The sequence below is a fragment of the Phoenix dactylifera genome, chromosome 1 (assembly GCF_051530095.1).
Source record: "Phoenix dactylifera cultivar Ajwa chromosome 1, Ajwa_hap1_PhDact_Kaust_v1.1, whole genome shotgun sequence".
Taxonomy (NCBI): domain Eukaryota; kingdom Viridiplantae; phylum Streptophyta; class Magnoliopsida; order Arecales; family Arecaceae; genus Phoenix; species Phoenix dactylifera.
The window spans coordinates 18,998,522-19,025,908 of NC_143190.1; the positions used below are offsets into that span (position 1 = coordinate 18,998,522).

Genomic DNA, 27,387 nt, shown 5'->3' on the forward strand with positions numbered 1-27,387 from the left:
TTATAAAGTCAAGCACAAATTTATGTCCCAGAATTAATAATGTGTCAGCCAGATTGGCTTCTAGGGCATAAATCTAACAATAGCACGGTCCTATTGTTATATGCCCCCATCTGATGACAGACTCCTCGTCACCGAGTCCTAGTCAAACCAAGATTCTTTCCCGGTAGGCCTAATCGAATCAGGACTCCTGGCAATCCCAGCAGAATCAAGACTTCCCTGCAGTAGTCTCAGTCAAACGAGGACTCTTTCCTAGTAATTCCGATCGAACCAGTAGCAACCCAAGTTGAGCCATAACTCATTTAGAGTAGTCTTAATCAAATTATGAGTCCTTCATAGAAAACATAGTCAGCTAGCTTAGAAGACATCTAGGCTTGCTATGGCAACAGGCTCAATGCAATACGGTCTTAGAAGAGGCAGAAGTTGGCGGATCCAACATTCTCAGACTACTCCTAGAACGTCGGCATTCAGATACTCGACTCACGCGAGGAATCGGATCAGGAGAGGAGTACTACGAAGGCTTAAATGAGCTCATACTTCGATCTCGTTTCAATGAGAACCCAAACCAGCAGGTTGGTTTTGCAAGACTCCACCAAGAAAGTCAAGACCCAAACCTAAAGCCTGAAGGAAGCCTATCAATTGGACAAGAAGGTTGAGGAGATTTGAGGAATAAAGTTTGCAAGTTGACTTTCAAAACCAGGATCAACCTAGCCCAAGTAAGCTGCACCAAAACCAGTCATGATGACTCTCAGCAAGGACGAGCCAGCTACATGCAACACTCAGAAATTTAAGACCCCATCAATTAAGTTCTCCCCCTAATTAGAAATTATTAGATGAGCATAAAGCAAGTTAACTTGAACCATAGATGTGCTTCCTGTTGGTGTAAGGCAGGCAGCTACAGCCAGGGCTCCATAGGGACCATTATGTTAATCAGAAGAGTACATGAATACTTTCACTGGAGCTGTTGAACTATAGGAGAGCAAATAGCATGCCCTCCAAGTACCTCTATCAGTTGCTGTTTCATTGTGGGATCATGCATGTCAAATATACAGTAGTGTCTTGGATGTATCAATCTGAATTAGACTGGAATCATAAACTTACAAAATCATTAATGCAGTAACAAGAATATTATCATGAAAATAACATAGTTCAGTGCTTCCCTGAAAGTTTTGAACCTCTCTGAAAGTTGTATATATACTCTTAATCATTGCATAAATTACAATGTCCGCTGCGACTCATCAGCACAAAAGCACTTCTCAAAACAACAACTCCAGAATACAATGTTTACGTACGTGTACATGAAAATTTGAAAGCAAAGCCTAGAAAGAAGTCATTTGCTAGTGAAAGTGGGGAGCTCAGTAATGGATCCATCCTGGAGGGAATCTGGAAACAAAAGGAGAATGCACTACCAGGATGGTGGGCATTGGAGGTAAGATTGTGCAATGATGGGATTTCAGGATAGGCATATCAAAGTAATTCTATCTTGAACAAAAAATGAATGGAGGTATGTTCAGTCCCATTGTGATTGGGGGCTCTTGTGAGTGGATCCAGGATTTACAGCAGTCAAAATAATAACATATCCGTCTAATCTTTACATTCTGCATGCTAAGGTCACTTGTAAATCATGGTGGATGGCTAGGCCTTGGCATTCCTGTAATAAAAGATATAGAGGATCAGGTGCAAGCTTGATAATATTTATTTACATGGAACACCGGCAGCAGATTGCTTTTTATGCATTGAATAGCTATCAGCACATTCATCTAATGAGAGTGATGCATACCAATTTCAAGTGGGTTCCCCCTTCAATTTGTGTTAGCATCCCACCACACAAGGTCCCTGATTGAAATCTCAAAATGTTGACAACATCATACCGCACATGAGCCCTGGTTGAAAAATAAATATCTATTAGGTGCATATTTGCTGAAAAAGAACAACATGAGATGTGTTCTTCACTTGCTGGCAAATCTGCTCATGTTATGTGAAAACCACTCTTCTCCAACAATTAAATATTTACACCTGCACAAGCACCCAGAAAAATGAGAAAATGAGATACTGCATTTCATAGTTAATTGGGACTTAAAATATCATAGTAAATCTGATGACATATGAATGGACGATGCAGCCAGTTCTATTACTAACACAAATTTTCTCTAGCTAGAATAGCACCTCTCGGCCATTAGTTAAAGACTGAGAGTCAGGACTGAAACTCGAGGCCAAACAGGATGCAACAGAATATTTTGAGAAAGCTACATCCTTATGGACCTTCATCCTTGACAGATTTTTAAATCCGTGTTTTTATCAGTCAAATCACATGCACATAAGATCTCTTTTGACCTCATTCTATAGACATCTGAGTATTGGAAATCTAACAGTGAGTTCCATTACTTTAAGCAGGGTGTCGTGACAGTTGGGACATGGAGAGCATAGCCATCAACCAAAAACTTTTGGAGGTTAGGAAACTAGTAGAAAACAGAATTGAGGTTCCAAAGTACCACAGGAAAATTCCTAAGCCATCTATAGATGTTTTTTGAGGATAGAATCAGGAACACAGGACATTTATCATTTTTTCCCTAAAAAAAGATTAAAAAGGACCTTTTTATTCAACTTTGATAAGGGAAAAATAAAGAAGAAAACAAATTTGAAAGCAGTTGTAATTTTAGGAAACCTTCAGCTAGAGTACTTGATTTAAGCACAATTAGAAAAAGCAAGAAAACAGAGAAGATGAAAAAACCACCATACTAGCAAGACCACAAAGGAGTGTTTGGATGCCAAGCAACTGAATCCATATGATACCCACATGCAGATAGGAAATTTGACATGAATCTTCCAGTTGGATAGGAAGAGAAAAAGGACAGATCAATAAGACCACTGACCCTAAAACCTCAGTTTTTTTTAAAAGTATCACATATCACTTTTATATGTATAATAATTGTAAACTCTACAGAAATGTATTTCCGAGATAAACTGTAACTCAGATACTGTACCAAAAACCCATAAGTATATTAAACTAGCTATTCATCCGGTTCACAGATCCAATGTTTCTCAAATATCAAAATTATAAATTCATACACCGTCTCCAAAATTTCATGATACACATGAATGTTCGAGCTTTTTACAGACCATCCTCTAATCAAAATTTTTCCTCAAGGAAAGAAAATGACACATTAAGAAACTTCAATTTGATTCATATCAGTCAAACCTATTCAATCTGCAGTCACCATTAGTACAATCCAACTGTTTTCTGTCTGAGGTTTCAATTTTTCTGCGCATCTTTACAAGAAGAGAAACCTATTCAATAAATTGTCCATGCAGAATGAAGATAAAAGCACTCTTAATAAAAGATTGTGAAACAACCATAACAATAGCATCAATCTCCCAGATAAATTTGAGTAGAACTTCAAATAATACATCAGAAAAATGATCAAATCACAAAAGATATCTGGACCAAGCCATGAAAAGTGACTGAGGGCAAGGGCAACATTCAGAGGAAAGAGCTTGTCTGACAACCATTCCTAGCAATAGTCTGTCATACCATTGGAACACTTAAAACATGTATGATAATAAAACAAAGATTTAGGTGTCCATTCCTGCCGTATGATATCTATGGTACCCATCAGCAGTTAATTGACATGATATAGGGGTGTCTACCTGTTTACCATTTATAATAATCAATGTAGCGGCATATTGGCATGCATGGATATGGCACCAAACCAATATATCCTAGTACAAACCAATATATAGTGGTGCAAGCTCGGACCCTCAGTGACAATAACAGTGTTTTTTTCCAGCTCTTACCAAAATACTACATCAGAAAACAAAGATTATATAAACTTGATAAAATAATAGCGATATATAAGCTTCCAACAGTATTAACAATAAGATTAAAACATCAGAAGAGTAGCAATACGTACAAAACATGTACAATGTACTTGTTATTTTTAAATATACTTGCATTGTTGTCATAGCTTTATCACGAGTTCTCCGGACTTTTTGTGTGATTTTTATACAAGCATAATTGAGTCATGTTAGTCCACATGACAAATTCCTAGAAACTATATAATTTATATTATTTAAGATGATATATGATTCTAGTTTATATCCTCAACACAATATAGATAATAATAAGCAATTAAAATTAGTTTATGTTTAAAAAATGATGATCTAATATATCTTAGCATGCAGTTGTATCTCTCTTCAGACACTTACAATATCTCCGTGCTGACTTTTGCCAAATATCACCACAGTATAACATGATAAAAGTATCATGCTAACACCTGATTGGCACAGGCACAATATCGTTACTTGAATCCTTGCCATTAAATAGGCTTTTACTCGTACTGACATCATTGATTTATGAAAGATTTAAGCTAGGTTCCCAAAGGCCCATCTCCCTCGCCCACAAAATCATAATTGCCTCACTTTCCACAATTTATTACTGATTCATTAAAGGGCTGCCGGTTAAATGTTTCTCTCCACAAACTTAAAATGTTCCCATGGGAGATGGCATTTATGAGTTTCTGATCAACAACACAAAAGTGAAGGTTGTGAAATGTGAATGATGTCATTTCTCTTTAAGCTTTTCTCTAACTAAGTTTTGCATATCACATGTTTTTTTAGATCATATTACTGGGAAAGTTAATTGCAATGTTTTAATAACAGTAATATCCCCAAATGAGGATCAATTTTTACCTGGTCAACTATCAACCAGATTTACTAGGAAAAATGCTGGTTATTATAGCAGCTATTGTTAGTCATAGTAATGGAAAATATTGAAAATGATGGGAATATAGAATGATTATTTGCTTTGGACATGGTTGATAGAGTAGAAGAAGATACTAACCAAGGTCGGCGGAACCGGTTCGATTGGGGCATTCTGAGCCATCCGGTTCGCGGCATCCCGAGCCGTACCGGTGGCGGACCGAGACGGTTTCGGCTAAGCAACCGAGACATGGTCGTTGGAGGGAGAGGAGAATGAAAGAGAAGAAAAGAGAGAACGAGTGGGGGAGGGAGAGGGAGGGAGGCCGGCATAGGGTTGGCAGAGGCCGGCTACTGTCGACGCTGGTACAGGTAGCGGAGGTCGTGGTCGGACTTCTGTTTCGTTCGAAACAACTAAAAATCTTGCGATTTTTAAGTAAAGCCGGCAAATCGCTTGCTGACTTTACTTAAAAATCGCAAAATTAAAAAAATCGCAAAATTATTTAACAGTTGGACCCTTATTTCAAACAAAATAGAGGCCCGACCGCGACCTCCGCCACTTGCACCAGCACCGGCAGTAGCTGGCCTCCGCCGGCCTCCCTTCCTCTCCCTCTCCCTCCCTCCTCCGCTCGTTCTCTCTTTTCCTCTCTCCCACAATCACCTGTGTCGTTACAGGACCGGCACAGCACGACGTGAGCCCGTACTGACTCGTGCCGCCAGAAAACCGGTACGGTGCCCGGTACCAGCATAGTAGACCATGATACTAACTGTTCTATAAATGCAGTAATAGCATTATGTAGATCCCCGATATACACAAAGACATATATATTATATAAACATGTGTATCCATACATAATGTAATGGGAGGGGCATGAAACCAAAAGCTGCTATAACATTATTTCAGATGCTGTTTGAACCTTAGTTGATCATGTATGGCATCTTTCCCACTAATCACATGCTTTAGTTATAGTAGTATGTTCTTGTGACTAGGTAAACTAGAGGTTGGTTCCAATGTGTCCCCATAAAAAGTGTTAATTTTTGGAAGAAGAGGATTGTTGGTAATGGGCTCCAGAAATGGGCGCAGTATGCCTAAATACAAACCCTAGTGAAGGCGGGTTGGATTTCTAGTATAACCACCAAAAGACTTCATCAACTTGATAAGTTGGCACCTCCTCCATGGAAGGTGTTATTGTGATGTATATTATATTTCCCACCTTCACTTGTATTTAAGCTTATATAGAAGAAAAAGACATTAAAATGCATTGTATAAATGATGGGAAAGGCGTAAGGACCACATATGATGTGCTTTCCCTCCATTGATTGCTTCAGCTCCTCACAAGAACCCAAGGCAATTGCATGCCATAATAGAAAAACATACACAAGTCACTTATGAAAGAGATATCCATCACTGCACAGATGGGATTGTTTTGCAGAGTACTAGTGTTATGCATATCAGGATGCAAGTGTTATTATAAATTCTAACATGCTTTTATACAGCTTAAAATTAGGATTATAATTCATAGTACATCTTTCTAATGGCGACCATGTTTGTAAACACCCACTTTCTACTAAGTTTACCTAAACTATGGTTTTCCCTCAACAGATGCTTAGGATATGACTCATGGTGCTTTCTTTTTCATTGAACTGACCTCTTTTTTAACTCTGTCAAGCATATGCAAAAGAGAGTATAGAAAAGCTGTTAATAGAGATGCTCTCTATATAATTTCAATATTAGCTTTGACGGTCAAGCTGAACTGGCACAAGCAAAAGCACACAATATTGAAGGACAACCATACAAATGGGTTAAGATTGGTCTTTTGATTTTTCATAAATAGACTTTCTGTATATTTACATTTATGACCATTGGTGTCTAAACAAATAAGAGAGATACAAAAAGTTCATCCAGGAAAACAGAAGCACACTTATTCATCACAAACGTAAAGATGGTTGCTTTAATGCCTTATGTAACAGTCAAGTAGATATATTGCTAGTTGTTTAGAAACAAACATAGGTGGTACAACTTATTTTCACCCATCCCTCTTTTGTCAATGCAATTTGGGATTTTCCTCCACTAATTCCTATTTTCCAATTTGCCTAACAAATCATTGTTACAGTTATGGCCAAAACTACTATATGGTTTGGAACTTATTTTCTTGTAACTGGCATTTCAACTCAAATAGGCATGCTTGCAGTTGTGTTTTGTTCAACAACCATGGCCGTCCTCTTTCAAACAACAGGTCATACTACTTTGTTCTTCAAGCTATTGACCAGATGACCACTTGAGATGCTAGTTTACTTGGTAATCATCTGCTCGACTAGAAAATACGATGCACGGACTGGCTGATCTGCAGCACTTTCGTTTCATACAGGGAATCAATAATTCGTTGATGTGGAATTGGGACCTTTAGCATCACTCAATTATGAGTTATATTGTTCTTACCTCATTCCAAGCCTTGGAACCTATATCATATATATAAAATCTCAAGATCAAGGTTCGCCATCTCAATACCGGATCCTATACACGTACCTTGCTTGTACAGTGTCGATATCGGGTCAACTCAGTGTATTGAGTTTGATACCGGTACAATATGGAACGCCCAGTATGGGACTGTACACAACAGAAAGGTGAATCTTGCCAAGATTTATTGTTATCTTTTTGGATGCTCCGTGAACTCCCATGCAACTACACTAAATTCAGATAATCCTTCAAAAGTCACTTGATTGCCTTCAAAATGTGGTGAGAAATTTTATTCATGTGTATTTCCCTCAAGTAATTTCTACATTTATTTATCAGCAATGATACTAGTTCTAAATTATTTAACCTCATATCTGGTTTATGATTGAGAAGCTAGCTTTAGTTTCGAAAGCTCAATATGTATCAACTTATCTGAGCTACACTTCTGAATCAGCTCAAAGATTCCATGTGCTGTTTGTCTTCAAAAAATTAAGCAGCTCGTGCAATCTAAGAGCTCGCGATTAAACCTCGATGAAACATGCCAATACATGAACTTCTAGGTCATACACTTATGATTCTGAAATATCTCCAGAACTCATTAAATTGAATTTACATTACTACTACCACTAAATCAAGTTCAATTGACTTTGATTATTAAGAGTGTTTGGTCTACCTAATTACAATGTTCTTGCCTTCTGATTTGTTTACTTTGATTTCTTCTCTTTCTGATATTACCATATCACAAAATAAAATGAAAAACATATTGAGTCTGGTTTAATTTATGGGCATTCTCAAAACTTCTAAGCACTGTGTTAAATAATAGCCTTTCCTTCTTAGTAATAGAATTGACAAAACTTATATTTTATGCATTCTGCTATTTTTGCTTAATAATGTAACAAATTCTTACGATATGAGTCTCTAGCTCATTGTCATGACTATGCGATTGCCAATAATTAGGATTCATAAATTAAGGTGGCATTTGGTGACCTAAGTGGGGTCACTATGATGATCTTAGACCACTGTTGATGATCCTTGATGATCTAAGATCGCCGCATTTGGTTTGCTATGTTCTAGTAATTAACGATCCCCACATATCCATAATTAACTTATTTGGGATGCCATGAGAATCCAAGATCACTGACCATGTATTACCAAAGCTACCCCCGATATATTCCATATATTTTTCAACTATTAAATAGAATTCTCAAATAAATCATAGGAAAACATATATGAACAAAGAACAAATTATCAAAACCCCTCATTCCAAACCAATTCAACAAGATCGAAAATTAAAAAAGAACTATCAAAGTAACTTCAAGGGATTATCAATCCTTCCCAAGTAGAAGAAATTTTTTTATGGGATTATCAAAGCCTTCCCATCTAGAAGAACTTTTTCTAGAGATTAGAGGGGCGTTGGCCCAATTTTTTCTACTGAACTGAGGGGCATTTTTGTTCCCATATTTCAGCCCAACATCACTGCCCTAAGATGATCTTGGAAACCTATCCTTAAGGATGGGTTTAACATCATTGGGTTAAGTGGTGATTGTAAGAGTGGGGGTGATTTGGAATCATTGCCATGTAGAATCACTGCAACCAAACATAGTGATGCGATCACCTCCACCCACATCACCGTTGATCTTGGGGTCATCATCCCATACCAAACGACACCTAAGTTGCAACAGATAATAATCACAAATAAACATCAAACAATTTATAAACAAATACATCATTACAAGACTTAATAAGTAATCGCTTTTGACACTTAGATGATTTTATATACAGTGGCATGTTATGTACCCTTCACTAAAAAGGAAGGCTACAATAATTGGGTCAAAGTCTAGCATTAGTCTTTCTCAAGCTTGTGGTTGTTTAAAATGTCATATTATATCAAACTAATGAAGAATCTCACATCTTTTTCATTTCCATATAGTTTTCACTTGATATAATTGAGCCAATATGTCAACATAAACAAACATTATCTGTTTTAATTCTAGGACAATATCTAAGTAGCAAAAATGTCATTTTACATGACCATGCGCAATACACATGCATAGGCTAGTAAATACAAGATTGAATTCCTGAGGTTGAGGTTCCAGCAGTAAATTCATAGAGCACTTGGGATTCAATGTAGATGCAGATCCTTTATCCAGTCAATGGCAGGTCAAATGCCATCATGATGATACCTCTCCATCCCACCATTAAGGACTTTTATTATGATGTAAGTCACCAAAAAGTGACTTATCCAAATGTCAAGACAGCTACTACATGATATCTCTTTAGAGAACAAGATCGTCACAACTTTCTGTCAAATATATAACAAGGTTGTTGTTCATTACATGTCATTCCAAGACATCATGTAAGGCTAATGAATTTCATCAAGTTAAATTTATACTGCAACCACATATTAAAATTCTTTTGATGCATACATGAAAACAACATTATGAATTCAACTTATCTACAAATGTCAAATGAAATCTGCAAAATAATTTCATGTTCAAAAATAGGACTGAAAGAATCAAGACCAAAGATATTATTCACATCAAACACAAGGAACCAAAACATTGCTGAAAGTTGCATGTCAAAGATATCAATATGTCCTTTCTCTTCCATTGCTATTATGTTTCAGAATAAATCTGTATTGCAAGCATACTTGTCTCGACTTTCTTAAAACTGTCCAACGAACATACTTGTACCAACTTTCTTAAAATTGTATAACAAGCAACTTTCCTTCAGAGAACACCCTTGAGAGATCGGAAAAAAATTTTGCTAAGTTTAAAGTTTTGCAGCCAAATGTGAACTCAAAGTAGAACTGTCCTCCAACAAGGAATATACTCCCATCTCAAAAGAGCCTTCTAATCTTGTAATATGCCCACATGAAAGCAAGCTGAAGACCAAGGTTGGCAGTACCGATACCAAGACCCATACCAATTGCCCGGCGGTACAGTACGGTATGGTACTATGCCATGCTGCTCACGGTATACCAACAAAGGGGGAGCCGGAGAGGGAAGGGGAGAGGGAGAAGGACAAAAGAGGAAGAGAGAGAGGGAGGGAGAAGGAGAGGGAGAGGGACGGAGGAAGAGAGAGAGGGAGAGGAAGGGAGGTCGGGAGGGAGGCTAAAAGCCCTCCGATCCCTTGTTTCGAACAAAACAGGAGCCTAAGTTGGCCTATTTTTTTTAGTTTTGAAATAACTTTATTTCGAAATAGAAAAATTAAAAAAGGCCAACCCAAGCCCCTGTTTTGTTCAAAACAAGGGATCAGAGGGCTTCCGGCCTTCCTCCACCTCCCTCCGCCTCTCCCTCTCCCTCCCTCCCTCTCTTTTCCTCTGTCTCCATCTCCTTCTCCCCTTCCCTCTCCGGATTTCTTAAACCAAAGGGCAGAACTGTACCGATCTGCAGCCAGTACAGTTTGGTACACCCCAAATCGAACAGTTCGAGATGGTACTACCTTCCATGATGAAGACAATTCTAGATATCTTTGGAATGATTTGCTAATTTCTTCCCTATATGTCGCCACAATTGCTGTCCAACTAAGATGACTACCTTCTACCCTTTCTCCATAATCAATATGCATTTGCACGTTGAGCCTTGTTATGGTTTCAAACATTCCAAATCCAAGGAATTCTCCTTTGATTTGACAAAGGAACATAAGCATGTTAGGGCAAAAGAGACTTCCACTCACCATGGGTACCTCAAGAAAGGAAAAAAAGGAATTACCCTCATATTTTCTACTTCTATCAACATCGTAAGAGGTACTCTAAAGTTAACATCTAGCAAGTTAGCTACAGGTGTCGTTTTTCTCGAAAGTCATTCCTCCCGGACCTTTCCTAAGCTAATTGAAAAAAAAGAGGGGCTTCCCAAAAACTGAAACAGGAAGAAGCTCATAAAAAAGTTAATAAGAAATACTTAGGAAGTGGGTATGGGAATGAGTTTCCGAGCAGACTCTAAAGAGCACGTGCCACCATAATGGAAGATTCCTGTTACTGAGGTTTGGATCAACAGAATTATCTACAACATTGAAGAGGTGGCCGCGTTGAGCAATGGTTTTCTAGAAGGTTCAGGGTGCTGCACTACTCCAAGGAACAATTAACAATGGCTACTTCACTAATATTGAAAACAGTTCTCAGAAGCAATGATCACTGTTAAAACTATTCTTGATCCTTGCCTAACTGTTCCCTCCATTAGATCCATATCCACACCATACCGGAACGCGGGCAGCCAACCTATAATATCTATGAACAGATTGCAAATAATTCCAATATGAGAATGATGCAGAATTGCAGAAGATGTTCTTAAGTTAGCTGGCATACCATAGAAACTCAAGAAACCAATAAAAAAAATTTTTTGTTGTACCAGCGCCTCACTACATACGGCTGTGAGTATGCCCGGAATAATCACAATACAAAATGTGCTATTATTTGATTGACCTACATCTAAGTTGCTATTATTTGGAATAAAGAGCATTGCATTCTGTTATCTGATATCAGTGACAAGTAAAAGAAAAATATGACTCACATAATGAAATATAAGTCGACTGGCATGTCCTCACTAGGGCAATTCCTAGCTTTAAAGATGCAACATGAAAATTGCCAGTGAGAGAGAGAAATTCATACTGATGCTATAAATATGCACCATTATATTTTACTTGTCAGTGTCAAATTTAATTTAGTTGAAAAAAGAGCATTTGTCCTTATTCCTATAAATATCTACCACTGGCATATAATAAAGTGTGAAAGAAATTTTCGTTAAAAACAAATAGTTTTGGAGCTCATCACTGCTCCCTACAGCACCAAATTCAGATCCATTAACCACCATTTAATGTCTTTTTAGCAATCATTCAATACATTCAGGAGAATTCTTAATGCTAAGGAACAAAATATTTCTTTTTTTTTCTGTCTTTCCTTCTACTATGAGGTTTGCTCCGGTGATTATCAATACAATGAGGATGAACATATCAATCAACAAGAAGGATCTTTTTGTACGAGAAAGGCATGGATGCATGACCTATTTATAAGTAAATACATATAGAAAAGGTCATGTCTTTTATATGAAGGACTACCAATCTATGAGCCATTGTAAACCTATAGAATTAAAGATAAAGGGGAAAAGAAAAGAAAATTGAAAGTATACCTAATCACTTTTAGCCAAGCTTCAGTGCCTCCCTAAGACCAAAGCTTAAATTATTTTGCACACCCTTCTTTCCAAAACCAGCATTTCCTTTGTGCATCATTTCCACAAACTCATTATAGTCAATCCGTCCATCCTGTGACAAAATATCAAAAAAAAAAACAGAAAAAAATTCAAATATAATACAAATTCAAATCTTCACGTGCACAATTTGATAACACTCACATTATCCTGATCTATTTCTCGAATAACATCTTCAAGACGGACATCTCCTATGCCGAACTCCTCGCAGGCTTTTTGGAGTTCATCTTGAGTAATGTAACCACTCCCATCTTTGTCAAAATATGAGAAAGCTGCAAAAAGTTTATCCTCTCTCTCGATCTTGTTTAGATGCAGGGTTGCAGCTATAAATTCCCCATAATCAATAGTTCCACTGTTGTCAATATCTGCCTGCAAATTTTATTTACTAAAAAAAGTATCAGAATAGTGAAACAGGATAGTTTCATGTATAAACTAAAAGAAAGCTTGCAGTGCACTAAAAAGTAGATGGGGACAAAACTTGAAAGCGATAGCACATGAAAAGATAACAAATACTAAAAGAAAGATGGAGGGAATGCAAATATGGATGCTGATAGATATTAGCGTAGTACACATGAATTGACCCATTGATGGGTAACATGATTTTTTGCTTCATTCCATGAAAAGAGTAAACGCTGTTAATAAATAGCACCAACATGGAAGGAATTTGACTTCAGACAAAAACTTTTTTTAAAATAGCTATAGTTTTAGCCCACTGAAATCATGGGGAAGATGACCTGGAAGAGGCTGTTCAATTTGGACAGAATTCCATTGGCTAACAGAGTGAAGGACCACACATTCACCACTGCACGAAAATAATATTTCAAAATGTCCAAAGAAGCATTGCATTACTGGATAGGGATATAACCAAGTAAAAGCATTTAGTTACTATACGAGTTTAAAATTTTTTATATAATGAAACTCTATTTAGCATCTTATTTTCTGGAGAAGGTAATGATGGGAAGGAGTAGTATTTCAGACTGAAGCCAGATTTGGAATATTAATAGAGCCTGAATATGTTGAAAAGAGCATCTTCTGTAATTTTGTTAAATGCTTCGAGCAAGAAAGCTCTCTTAGGACATAGAGGCTTTGACCATAGATGAGATTACGACAGAGCTATCAACCAAGCAGATGAGGGGGTTTTTTCACTGTACGATGTATCTTAAAATTGTGTGATTCAAGATGAGGAGATATAGGGTGTTCCTAAATTTCTTCTTCCCTTTATCCATAATGACTTTGAAAAGGACTTCAATTTGCAGCCTTCATGAGTCGAGCCCCTATAACTCATAAAAGGATAGACTGGCAACTTAGTGCAGAAGTTTCATTTCAAAATAATCAAGGATCAGTCCCTATTCCATTAAGTGGTTTTTCTTCTACACTTATATTTTCCTTTACTTTTCTTTTCACTTTTATTATTTATCTATATAAATCAACAGGTGACCTATCCAGCACAAAAAAGACACAACTTAACCAGTCTGTAGAAAGGCCAATTTACTTTCAGAGTATTATCTATCCTAAAATAGCATGATTTTCTAAGGCCCAAGAAAAAACCAAACTCTCCTATGGTAACCATCAAATAGAGATCGTTGTAGCCATCTCAAATTTTGATAAGTTAAAAGAATCCTCCAATCCATAAAGTCATTGTTACACAAATGTTATAAAGCTAGTTAATTAAGATTTAAGATAATGGTCAGAAACAAAATCGAAGGGCCAAAATCGAAGTAGGAATATAGTGTGAATACTTAGTTGTTGAAACTCAACTTCATCTAGTATGAAGAATTATTCTTTTTATATGAACGGAATATCCTAAAATTAAGTGTAAGATTAGTTTATGACATTCAAATTGACAAGAACACCTTTTACTCAATTATTCCACAAGCAAATTGGACAAGGAATAGTTGATAACAAAAATAACAGAGTATAAGATCAAAAGAAATAATACAAAAAATTAAAAAAAAAAAGATAAAAAAAATAATGGGTTGGTGTGACAATAAAATGATAAATTACATATCAAAAATATTACATTTTAATCTATAAAAATCCTTTACAATGAATATGCAGATATGCTCCCTAGTTTACACACTTAAAACAGTATAAATGTTGAATAAATCAAGGTTTAAGAACCTGGTTTGTCCTAGGTCTGTCTTGGTCCATCCCAACAACCAGAACGTGTCAAAGAGAGAATGGATCCTGAGTGCATCCAGGACCTTGAGTCTCTCTTGAGCAGATCTTTCCAGGTCCATCCTGACCTGTCCTGGTTGGAATGGACGTGAACATATCTGTCTTAACACTTGGGATCAAGGATACCAACCCGGTTCAGTTTCGCTCAGACCGGTTCGTCCCCTCACTGATCTTAATAACAGAGAAAGCATCTGTAGCCTTCTCCTCTCTTTTCTTGAAATAGGGAGTGGGTTTTGCTATGAAAATTCAGAGAAGAGGGTTCTTTTGCCAATTTTGAGCCTGAATAGAAGTCAAATCAAGTATAATCCCCTCCTTTCTCTTCATTCTTCTCCTTTATTGGTTCATTTTTATGCCTATATTTGGCCCAAAACTGGTAACCCTAGTAGGATTCTACATTAATCTGAATCAAAATTAATTTTTCGGTACTTTTGTAACTTTAAGTGCTTATATAGGACGTAACCCCTAATTTGAGCATTAAACTCAATACAAAATCATAATAGAAATAAGACACGATAGTAAGAAACGTGCTACAATTATTCAACTACAAATATAGAAACTGGGCTAAAATTTAACACTATCTCGATGGAAAATTTATAGAAAGATATGGCGAACACCTCTAAATCCCATTCACTTGTACCCTCGCTCACAAGATGGAAATAAAATCAAGTATTTGCTTGTCAAAGTCTTCACCCGCGAATTTGCTAGACCAGTACCTCTCTAGTAAATATTGATTGGTCAATTAAAGATAGATACTAAGAGGCGTAACCAAAAGCCTAGGAGCAAGACAATAACTAGACCCTTGGGTGTCATGTCCACTCATGCTGCAAAGTATACAAATAAGCACAACAAATCTTCAAGATAAAATTAATATCAGTGAAACAAAAAGGTCCTATAGCAAGTCAATGTCTATATATTTCTGCAACCAAATGCATCGGTTCATCTAGATCAAGGTCGGCAAAACTGATACCGGGCACTATACCAGTTGCCCGGCGGCACGAGTCAGTACGGGCCCGCGTCATGCCGTGTTGGGCATGTACCAACACAGTAGAAGAAGTAGAAAAGAGAGAGAACGAGAGAGAAAAAGAAAGAGAGAAGGGGGAAGCCGAGGGTGGCCAGCAGAGGCAGAAGAACCGCCGCGCGGAGGAAGTGGAGACCGGGCAGCCGCGGAAGAAGGGCTCCACTCTGGTCCCCTGTTTCGAATTAAATAGGGGTCAGAGGGGGCCCTTTTATTTTTGAGATTTTTAGGTGAAAATCGGCAAACCAATTGCCGACTTTACTTAATTTTTTTTATTTAAAAAAAATAAGTAAAGTCGGCAATAGGTTTGTCAACTTTCACTTAAAAACTCCAAAAATAAAAAAGCCCCTCCGGCCCCTGTTTCGAACAAAACAAGGGACCAGAGCGAGCCTCTCTTCCGCGACTCCCTCCTTCATGCAGCGGCTCCCCAACCTCCGCCAGCCAGCCTCGACCTTCCTCTCCCTTCCTTCCTCTCCCTCTTTCTTCCTCCCCTGCTCTCTCTCTCTTTTCCTCTTCTTCCTTCGTCTTCTCTCCCTCCAGCCCCGGTCTCGTTTTCGTCGCCGGAATCGTCCCGGTCCATGGTCGGTACAGGTCGGGGCGCCCCGAATCGGGCGATTCGGGACAGTTCCGCCGACCTTGCTCTAGATAGTTCTTAGAGTAACTAATATATATTATGTCTTAAGTAATATCTAACATTCCTCTTTCCAACTAAATTATGTCATTTACTATATCAGATAATACTAAACAAAGATATGGCAAGAACTTTAAATCATTAATGGGAAATATGAAATAAATTATATAGTTTGAATAATGAACCGTAAGCTAACAAAACACAACCAGGAAAAAAGATATGTGCTAACATAAACATGCATATATCAACATTCAGCACATACTTGTAAGATGATTTAAATGATTTGATGCTTACAACTGGAAAATTGGCAAATAATCTTAATACTAAGAAACAGGGTAGCCAAGATTTTCATTCATATATGCACAAAATACGAGGCCTTGACTTTTTGACTGCATTTGATGCATCAAGGAAAATGACCAAAAATATCCTCCATAGCTTTAATCTTGAAGGTAAAAAATTGAATAACAATCAATTTTTCATTCGATGTTGTTTTATTCTAAGATAAGTGCAAACAACCTAATTTAAGCATCCACAAAACAATAAAATGATCTTCAAAAACAAAAAAATTGACCATACAAAAAAGCAAAAAAATATTGTACCAATGCTAACACAATACGGTTCAATATCATACTGTACCGGCACCTATACGAAACCCAGTACTAAAAGTGTAAACCTTGCTTGGGATGGTTTGGCATCATGCGACACTGATTTTCTAATTTATTCTTTCTCTTTATTATTGTTAATGGTCGTTCCGGTTCGCTTGGTACCTTATCAACATGGGACCTTACAACAAAAACAAAAAACAATCCTAATGAAACATAATAGGTGTTGCTCTAAGGGTTGCCATGTCATTTCTCATGTAGCCATGGTTGAAAAAGATATTCTTCTTACCTATCTGACTTTTGGCATTAACTAAATAATGGAAAACACACTTGATAAGTAACCTCAGTTTGTAAGGGTTGCCTTTATTGGTGCATCTTTAACTAGAAAGCTTGTGCAATAAGGAAATGGAAAATGGAATGCCTTGCGAATAGACACGGAGTCACAAGGGTTTAAATCCACAAAGTGGGACCCATCCTAGTCTGGTGTCGATTGGTACAATATAGAAACATCTCATTGCAACCATTCAAGATACATTTTCATATTTTTATTTACTTATTCTCATTATTTGGTTGCTTTACTGAATTTTTAGATGTTTTCAAGCAATTAAATAGGCTTTTCGAGCAAATGTTTGGGCTTATGGTGTCAATACAATATGAATACATGTGGTTTCAAAGAAATTGGAAAATAACAATAAATTAAATGAAACAGTACTCATGAATGGAATCATGAGCAAGAAAGTGATAAAGTTAAATAAATAACAAAAAAAACCTCGAAACAACTATTAAAAAGAAAGAAGATCAAAACATTGGCATCCTAGTGAATTACCAAAATGCTAGGCAGTCATAATAAGCATCAAGACAAAGCAGTCTTGATTGGTCCCAACCTAGGGATGGACCAAACTAGTCTGGAGAGACCTAGGGCCCCACAACCATCTCGAGACCCAGTCTCTCTCTGCAGTCATAACCAAGATGGTTACAGCGGCTTGGGTTAAACTAGGTCTCGAGTCCATGGACATGCGGAAGAGGCAAGATGTCTAACAAAAAGGCACTCATGAGTTTGGGTTTAAACTTAAAAGAATAGATATTGGAATAGATATGGCCTAGTTCTGTTATTGAGCATGTGCAATGCATGTGAAAAACAATATGGAGAGCAATGATTATTGTCTTTTTTTCTGATGTTAATATAATTTGATAAATGCACTCTAATTTTTGATTGGTGTACCTCTCTTGTTTATCTAAGAGAAATAAATGAAGAGGAATGTATTTGTTCAGCAAGGTGTATCTATATAATTATGAAAAATGGAGTTGGATGAAAGAAGTACAATTTGACTTTTTTTTTTCTTTTTTCTGAACATAGGAAGTTATTAGGTTAGAAATTGAAGATTTTTGATAATTATTAAAATATCTATTAATTTTAGTAAAAGCTTTGGCTGCCAGAAACATAAATACTTTTTTTCACTTCTTTGCTTTTAAGTTTTAACCATGAGTTACATTCCAACTATTGTGGTGGTTAACAATATTATTACTACTAGTAGTTTGCAGAATTACTAATATTAATATTAAATTCATGACCATTGATGTTCATCCACATACAAAAAGCTTGTTCTGGATGATTTGGATTAGTTTGTTTGGTTAAGTCAATTCAATGTTTAAAATATGTCACTCGATATTACAAAAACACCTAAATAGTCAAATTTATAGAGGGAAAAGAAATTGTCAGGGTTAGTGCAAGTTCATTGTCCGGAGGATCCTAGCCTGGAATTGTAGGGGGGCGGCCAAGCCATCCTTCATGTCATCCTTCAAACGGTTAGTGCAAGTTCATTGTCCGGAGATCTGCTTCATTAGCGAGACCCGGCTATCTGGTGAGGGGCTTGTACGTTTGAGACGGCGCTTGGGGAGGGACTGGGAGTCATACGCAGTCGATTCCCGAGGGCTGTCGGGAGGTATCCTGCTACTGTGGAGGCGAGGGGTGGCGACCTTTGATGTCTTCCACAACTGCCCCCAGCAGGTAGTTATGGTCGCTTCGGCGCCGGATGTTGCCCCATGGGTTTTGTGTGGGGTGTACGCGAGCACGGATTATAGGGTCAGGAGAGTCCTCTGGCAGGAGATCGCCAGCCTTACCGCCCAGGGTGTCCCGACAGTTGTAGTTGGTGACTTTAATTGCATATTGAGCTCGAGCGACAAGAGGGGCGGGGCAGCCTTTATGGATAGAGCGGACAGGAGGGAGTTTCGCGATTTTGTGTCGCGTACTGGCCTGGTGGACTTAGGTTTCTCTGGACCTCACTTTACCTGGTGCAATAATCAGCTCGGCAGTGCTAGGGTTTGGGAGCGTCTAGATAGGGCCTTTGCGTCCCCGGACTGGATCCTTCGTTTTCCCACATGCAGGGTTAGTCACCTACCTCGGATTGCCTCAGACCATTGCCCCCTGCTGATCTCCACATCATCGGGACCCAGTCATCATAGCCCCTTCCGTTTTGAGAAGGTTTGGCTATCATACCCCCAGTCCTGGGACATTGTCCGTGAGGCTTGGCGCATCCCGGTGCGTGGAGATACCATGCACCGGGTGTCGCGCAAACTAGAATTGGCTAAGAGGCGCCTTCGGCGGTGGAACCGTGAGACTGTGGGTGACATCTTTCGGAGAGTAGAGGGGGTAGAGACCGCGATCTCTGAGTTGCAGCGGAAGGAAGATCTAGAAGGTGAGCTCTCGGTGGATGAGATGGGTGATCTCCGGGGGCTTCTAGCGACCCACCACTCACTACTACGGCAGCACGAGATCTTCTGGCGACAAAAATCTCGGGTTCAGTGGGTACATGAGGGTGACCGCAATACTAGTTTCTTCCACCGGTCTACGATTATCCGTAGGCAGCGAAGCACTATCCACTCGCTGCGGGACGGGTCTGGATATCGGGTGGAAGGCGAGCCTGCCATTCGCCAGGTTTTGTTGGACTTCTTCCGCGACAGATGGACGGCGGATGAGGAGTCCGGCGACAGCGACCATCCCTTGAGGTTGGATGCGAGGATCGAGGATATTGAGAACGCAGCCCTGGTCCGACCAGTGTCCGCACAGGAGGTTCAGGAGGCAGTCTGGGCTTTGGCTCCAGACAAGGCTCCGGCTCCGGACGGGTTCCCCCCATTCTTCTTCCGACAGTATTGGGGTATCATTCGGACAGCAGTGGTAGAGGCTATTCAGTGCTTCTTCTCTCAGGAGAGGATGCCGGATGACTGGAAGGCTACCTTCATCACACTCATTCCGAAGCGTCAGGGGACGGCGGAGCCCGGCCACTTCAGACCCATTAGTTTGTGCACAACCTTGTATAAGGTTGTGGCCAGAATTATGGTCCGTAGGATGAAGCCCTTACTGTCTGGCATTATCAGTCCGGAGCAGGGGACTTTTATAGCCGGCAGAAACATCTCCCATAATGTTCTGTTGGCCCAGAAAATGATGTGGGATCTGCAGCGAGCATCGAAGCGGCGTAGCTTGATGGCCATTAAGCTGGATATGGAGAGAGCTTACGACAGGATCAGATGGAGATTTCTTCAGCAGGTACTCGAGGCGTACGGCTTCCACAGACAGTGGATCAGTTGGATCATGGGGTGTGTCAGGGGTCCAAGGTTTTCTATCTTGGTCAACGGCACGCCTTCCCCTTTCTTCGAGTCCACCATGGGGCTGCGTCAGGGATGTCCTCTATCACCTTATTTGTTTATTCTTTGTGCTGACATTTTGTCTCGTGATTTGCAGAGGGTGTGTGCCCGCAGAGAGCTCGAGGCCTATGTTCCCGCCCCGGGGGCTAGTCCTCTTTCCCACTTACTTTTCGCTGATGATTGCCTCCTTTTGGCCAGGGCGCGGGTTTCTGATGCGCGGGTCCTTCGGAGAGTAGTCGCGGATTATTGTGCGGCGTCAGGTCAGAGAGTTAACTTCCACAAGTCAGCAGTCCACTTCAGCCCGAGTACGGAGAGCAGGGTCAGACAGGAGATCCGTGAGATTCTACAGATACCTCAGCAGGAGGAGACATTGACCTACCTGGGGGTTCCTATCACAGGTCGCAGACTGCGGATGGCAGAGTGCTCCTATCTGGTGCAGCGTGTGGAGAGCAGGTTGGAGGGATGGAGAGCGGCCTCCCTGTCTATGATGGGGAGACTGGCCTTGATCAGATCAGTGTTGGGGTCCATGCCAGTATACCTCATGGCCAACACCGTGGTTCCGAAGACGACCCTGCTGAGGATCGAGCGACTGCTGCGATGTTTCCTGTGGGGGTCATATGGCGGAGGCCACGGGGTGCACTTGGTGGCCTGGGAGCATGTATGCCGACCTACCAGTGAGGGCGGCCTCGGGATACAGTCCCTTTTGGAGCGGCGCGAGCTTTTCATTGCTCGGCATGCAGCTCGGTTTTTGTTAGAGCCACACGGGCTGTGGAGTCAGGTGATGGCGGCCAGATATGGCCGTGGGGGCTCAGAGGCGGCACGGAGGGCGCGACGAGTCTCCTTCATGTGGCGTGAGATTGGGAGGTATTTGCCGACGGTGTCAGCAAATACCAGGTGGCTAATTGGTGATGGGCGGAGCATTGATGTGACTGCGGACCCATGGGTGGATACTGTTCCATTGAGGTGCTGGCCGACCATGTTTGATGCCGAGGCTGCGGAGGGGTTGCGGGTCTTCGATCTTCTTTCCCCAGGGGAGTCAGCATGGGATGACGCTAGGCTATGTCAGCTGTTCGGAGGATACCTAGCTGAGAGGATCCGGTCCCTCCCGGTGCCAGGTTGGGGGGGGCCTGATGTCAGGGTTTGGGGCACCTCTTGCCGATCCAGGGTCAGTCTGAGAGATCTCGCCGAGGTTATTCTGCAGGAGCACGAGCCGGGACTGGACTACACTTGGATCTGGAGGTCGGGGCTTCACCCGAGGGCGGCACTTTTCTTATGGAAGGTGGCATGGGACCGCCTCCCGATGAGAGCAGTGCTGAGCAGGCGAGCTTGGGGGATCCCTGCGGAGTGCGGGACATGTGGTGTTGAGGAGTCGATCGACCACGTGCTTTTCCAGTGTACGTGGGCGAGGTCGGCATGGCTGTGGGCAGGATTCCCGCAGGAGGTTTGGTGTGGAAGGCCTCAGTTTGTGCAGATGATGCAGCAGTGGCTGGCCCGGCCTCGGACAGGTCAAGAGGCTATCCGAGCGACCTGCACAGCACATCAGATCTGGCTGGCGAGGAACGCCCGCACCTTCGGTGAGCGCAGGGTGTCACCGAGGTTTGTTGCAGAGTTCGCGCGAGCCCAGGCATTGGAGATCAGACCTTCTTCAGATGGACCTCTGATAGCTCGGGACACCTGGGGTTCCCTCTCTGCTCCGGCAGCTCCTCAGCAGGTGTTTTTCACCTGGGAACCCCCACCCCCGAGTTTCCTCAAGGTCAACTTCGACGGATCGGTCATGGATGCAGGTGCGCGAGGAGGTGCGGGTTTTGTGATACGGGATCCGCACTTCAGAGTGGTGGCAGCAGGAGGCTGTCAGGTTTTCGGCACGTCGGTCCCCGGGGCAGAGCTACGAGCTGCCTGGGCGGGTCTTCGCTATGCGAGGCAGGTACTGCAGGCCGATGCGATTGTCTTGGAGGGCGACTCAGCCACAGTTATCAGCTGGATCCAGGAGGAGCTGAGGGGTGAGGGCCCAGACCACCCCTTGGTTCGGGATATAGGGACGATGTGTGGGGTTGGGATGGCCATCCAGGCCAAGCATGTATTCAGAGAAGCCAATGGGGCAGCCAACTGGGTGGCTGCCTTCGCGGCTCATCACTCAGGGTATACTTTTTGGGTGGGGGAGGGGGAGCTGCCACTGGCTCTCCGTGAGTTAGTCTTTTTTGACTTTATTGGATGTATTCACACACGTACTGTATGAATACCCGTTTTCAGCAAAAAAAAAAAAAAAAAAAGAAAAAGAAATTGTCCCTAGCATAGCATTAGCATGTATTTTAAAGATCCATATTTAACTACAATTAAGAAGCATAGAATAACAAAGTATGATTTGTTCATTTGAATGATGACCAGAATTGACCAATAGATATAAAAGACTGCATAATTTGATTAATGGATCTCTCCCTTAACGGCAGAACAAGGATTTTTTGTTTTGGGGGGTTGGGGGGGGGGGGGGGGAGTAAAGTTATATATATTAAAATTGAGAAATACATTATTCACAAAAAAGAGAAATATATAAAATAAAATATTACATCTCTATTAATATGAGTATCTAGAGAAAGGATGGCAAAGTAGAAAGGGAATCACTAGTTCAAAAAGATAGATCCCTGAGTAACTTTGCCAAACTAATTGTGATCATCAACACATCAAGCAATATGCTATTACTCAATAACAACATCCTCCTTATATTATTTGTAGTATTTCATGTAGATCTAAATATGTTCAACTAACTAATATATTAAACCATCAAAATTCTCAACTTTTGCTCAAAAGCGTAGCTGACATTATATAAAAATGATAAATGACCAAATATATCATGACATCAAGTTAAAAGAGGAAGAGAATGATTGTATGAGCAACCTTTGGCATCAAATCCTTACAAGCAGAGATAAAATATTTGACAAGACTCAAGAGTAAGTGCTTGGGTTGTGCGTTAGCCTATAGTACAAGTATAGCCTTTCTTAAGAGAGAGAGAGTCTTCACACAGGAGAATTCTTTTTAATTTGGGAGAGAGAACTGAAGACCACAATAATGATCTTGAATCCCATTGAATAAGGTTGCTTAAATCCCTTTCCTTTTTAGCAATACCTGGATTTGAATCCTAGACCTCCTCCAAGGACAAGAACTTAGGGAAAAGGTGCCAACCAACTGAGCTAATAGATGTCATTCTTATGTTTCTGATTTCAGACACTGATCCCTCTAAAAGACATGGGACAAAATAAGTCATGTTATTAGAAGCAACAATCTCACATAGAAAATCTAGGTAGTGCTTACCGCTTCCATCAGAGCTAAAATTTCAGACTCCTTGAGATTCGCACCAACTCTTTGCAAACCAGCCTTGAGTTCCTCATATGTGATTTGACCACTATTATCTGTGTCTATCATCTTGAACATTTCTTTGAGGCCTGCAATTTCGTCTTCAGACATGCTCTCAGCAATGACCTACAAATTTGTAGCAATTTCATGAAAGAAACTCAGACACATCAAGCCAATTTGAAGACACATATTACAACATTACAAAATCTGAGTGAACAATGTTTGCCCATTAAAAAGATTTATTGAAAGAAGCCACAGAAAGTTGTCAAGCATGGTTCATGGAAAAGAGAACTAAATAACAATATAGATAAAAGAGCACAATATAATGAAGCGCAAAAAAATGGAATGTCAAAGTTCCAGAGGCATAAGATAGTTTTAGAGATTTTGTCACATTATAAAGTAACAAATTAGTTGCCTTTGCCTCCAAGATAATTTTAACATTACCAAGAGTACAAGATTGGGTTAGTTTTATCCTACTGACGCAAGATTTATGTTAGCTGGCATTGGCAAAATTGATCTATGGCCATGTAAGACCCACTTAAGCCACATCAAATTAAGGCCACTAGGTTAGGTAGGCATAGGCCCACTTTTTCAATAAGCAGGTTGGGCTCACTTAAGATCGATACAGTCAAGTTTTGCATGATGAAGACTAGACATCGTTCTTTAAACAGGAGATGAATGTTAGAAAGCAAACAAAGCCAACAAAACCATATTTATCAAATCATAGGGTTGATTTCAGTAATACTCAAGCTATTTGTGGCATATAGATTCAATTTTATCATCACTTAGTATCTAAGCTCCAAAAGAGGGCTTGAAATGTGTATTCTGAAACATGGTCTCAAAGAACTTCTATGCAGATCTTGCAACAGCATTGAATCCTTCATGGAATTCAAGCTTGTTTATCCTATGATTGCTCTTTATCTTTGCATATTCACAATTCAGGAAGCAAGGTTTTAAATGATGGTACTAAACCCCATACCATTTTTGCATCAAAACAATATGCCACCAACATGGTACTTGTACCAACTGTACGTATCAAAACTGATAGCTTAAAAAAATTTGAAAAACCATTAATACCAACTGGTATGGTTGATATGGCACACCTGCACGCACTGGTAGTATAGACCAATACGGCTAGTACATACCAGCACAGCAAGTTTCAACATCCAAGCACCCGTATCCATGCTAGGTTCGATACCAGTACACGGTACAAGGGACGTACTGACACTCGGTACACAGAACCAGCCTCCGTACTATGCATACAGACAAAGTAATAGGGTGGCAACAGTATGGAACATGGTACCAAGACAATGTACCTCGATCTAAACAATATTAGTAATTATTTATTATTAAAAATGTGAAAATAACCTCGATATGAACACTATCTTCCCTATAGATAAGGATGGACTCAAGGTTTGCCGTCTCGATACCGAACCCCATACCGGTGCCATACTAGCACAGTATCGATACGGTACAGTATAGAGCTTTTGTTCTGTACCAAGTGTCGGTACACCACCCTGAGTACCGGTACGGTATGGTATGCTCTGTATCATCCAGTTCGGACCCGTACCATGGATGAACCCAAGGACCTAGAAAGGTCAACTCCGCAAGATTTGCTAAAATCCTGCTGCTAGCCTTATTTGCTCCAAGGCATGGCTCCCTTTCTAGTCTTGAGTAAGTTTGATGCAGCTGCCCCTCCCCAACATCTGTTAAAACTTAGGCACTACCCTTTCCCTCCCTAACCCGCATGTTGTTAAGCACTCCTTGAGATTTTCCTCATGCTAAGAGAATCAATGATGGATCATTGGTTTTTTTATTTTTACTTTTGTTATCTATTACAATCTAAATCTCATACAGAAGTTAGAATCTGTGCTAAATTCGGAATCTAAAGAAACAATACAAAATCAAATGTAAGGAGAACTATTAAGATAAGATGATGTTCCTTTTTCCTTTCTCTCGAGGACTCTAGTTTTCCCATCCTCCCATGGACCTCTTCTTCTCTCACATCAGGGGCGAGTCTCCAATCATATCTTAGCAATTTTTTAAAAAAAGTTTATAAGCTACATGTGCTTCCGGTGCCTCTTTTGTTCCCTTCTTATATCCTTGCCATGGTTGCTGAATTATAGTATCATAGATAGGGAACCTTGTTGGGTCTCTATATTTGTACACAAATAGTTTAAGGCCTATTTGGCATCGCTTTTATTCTTTCTTATTATTTTTGAAACATAATCACAAAAACAAAGGCTAAAAATATGTTTGATGCTATAATTTTTATTTTCTATTTTTCAAAAATTATATTTGTTATTTCTAGAAAAATGAAATAAGGAATTCTTATATTATTTTAAAAAACAAAAACCTCATGTCTTTTACTACTACTACCAACACCACCTTCACTTGCCACCACTGTTCTCCACCATCGCCATCACTATCGCCGTCGCCACTAACATCTCCACCATAGCTAATACCGCCGCCGCCGCCCCATTACTATCACAAATGCTATTGCCACCACTGCCACCTCCACCACAAATGGTATTGCCGCCACAGTCTTTGCCACACCACCCCACTACTATCACCGCCACCGCCACATCATCGATTCCCCCACAACCACCAACGTTGTCGCCACACCACTACAACCTTCACTATCTCCGCCACAATCACCCCAACCACCATCATGTTTATGTTTTCAAAAAATAATTGAATATACCAAACATATATATTTTTAAATTTTGCAAATTAAACAGAAACAAAATTTCTATTTTGTATTTCTGAAAATAAGAAAATGAGAGTGATGCCAAACAACACCTTAATTTTTTTATTTTCATCATAAAAGTTATTTATTGTAGCTCATACAGCACACATATCTATTCTTGGACATTTTTGTAAATAGAGATGACTATGCATGCTTGATGGGCATTATAATCAAATAAGGATATTTATATAATCATATTGTTTTGTCCATTGCCTCGTTTTTAAAACTTCTCTCACCCAAGAATGTAATCCAAACTCCATCACTACTTATGGAGCATGTATTGATTGAATAAAAATCATATTGTTCTATTATTAATTATTTATTCATTATTAAAATATTATTCGTTGTTTATCATTGAAAATGTGAATATAACTTGATATCTACATTATATCCCTTATAGAGCATGTATAAACTGAATAAAATAATATTATTTTCTTATTAATTGTTTATTCAATATTTAAATGATATTATTTATCATCTATTTTTAAATATGAATATAACCACATATTATTTTATTTATTAATTATTAGCTACTATTTTAATATTATTTTATTATGACATAATAATATTGTATTACTTTATTATAATATAACCATGTATTTAATTTATTAAGTATTAATTATTATGATACAATTATGGGTAGCTATTTATATGATACTCGAGTGTCATTTATTATGATATTATTGCAAATATTATAATCCATGTACTATTCATTATTATTTTTAATATTTAAATAGTGATTAATAATCCTGCAAAAAAAATAATAAATAGTATTAAGTTATCAATATTATCATTTATCAATAATGATTGAATAAAATAATACTATTACATTAATATTATTTTTTAACAGTTAAATAGTATTGCCATTAAC

At 39.5% G+C, this 27,387-nt stretch overlaps 1 protein-coding gene across 2 annotated transcripts in view; it reads right to left on the reverse strand.

The window, feature by feature from the left end:
* Nucleotides 1–1,105: 1,105 nt before the first annotated feature.
* The window catches only part of LOC103695544 (calcium-dependent protein kinase 17-like), a 37,070-nt gene continuing 10,788 nt past the window's right edge, over nucleotides 1,106–27,387 (reverse strand). The window contains exons 5-9 of one of the 2 annotated variants that reach the window (XM_039119027.3): nucleotides 23,726–23,893; nucleotides 12,496–12,720; nucleotides 12,274–12,406; nucleotides 1,778–2,013; nucleotides 1,106–1,648 (exon numbers count right to left, since the gene is read on the reverse strand). In XM_039119027.3, coding sequence (XP_038974955.3) covers nucleotides 12,284–12,406; nucleotides 12,496–12,720; nucleotides 23,726–23,893 — 516 coding nt within the window. In that variant the 3' untranslated portion in view covers nucleotides 1,106–1,648; nucleotides 1,778–2,013; nucleotides 12,274–12,283. Of the gene's footprint in view, nucleotides 1,649–1,777; nucleotides 2,014–12,273; nucleotides 12,407–12,495; nucleotides 12,737–23,725; nucleotides 23,894–27,387 lie in introns of those variants that run through there. The other variant, XM_088721064.2, reaches the window with a different exon arrangement.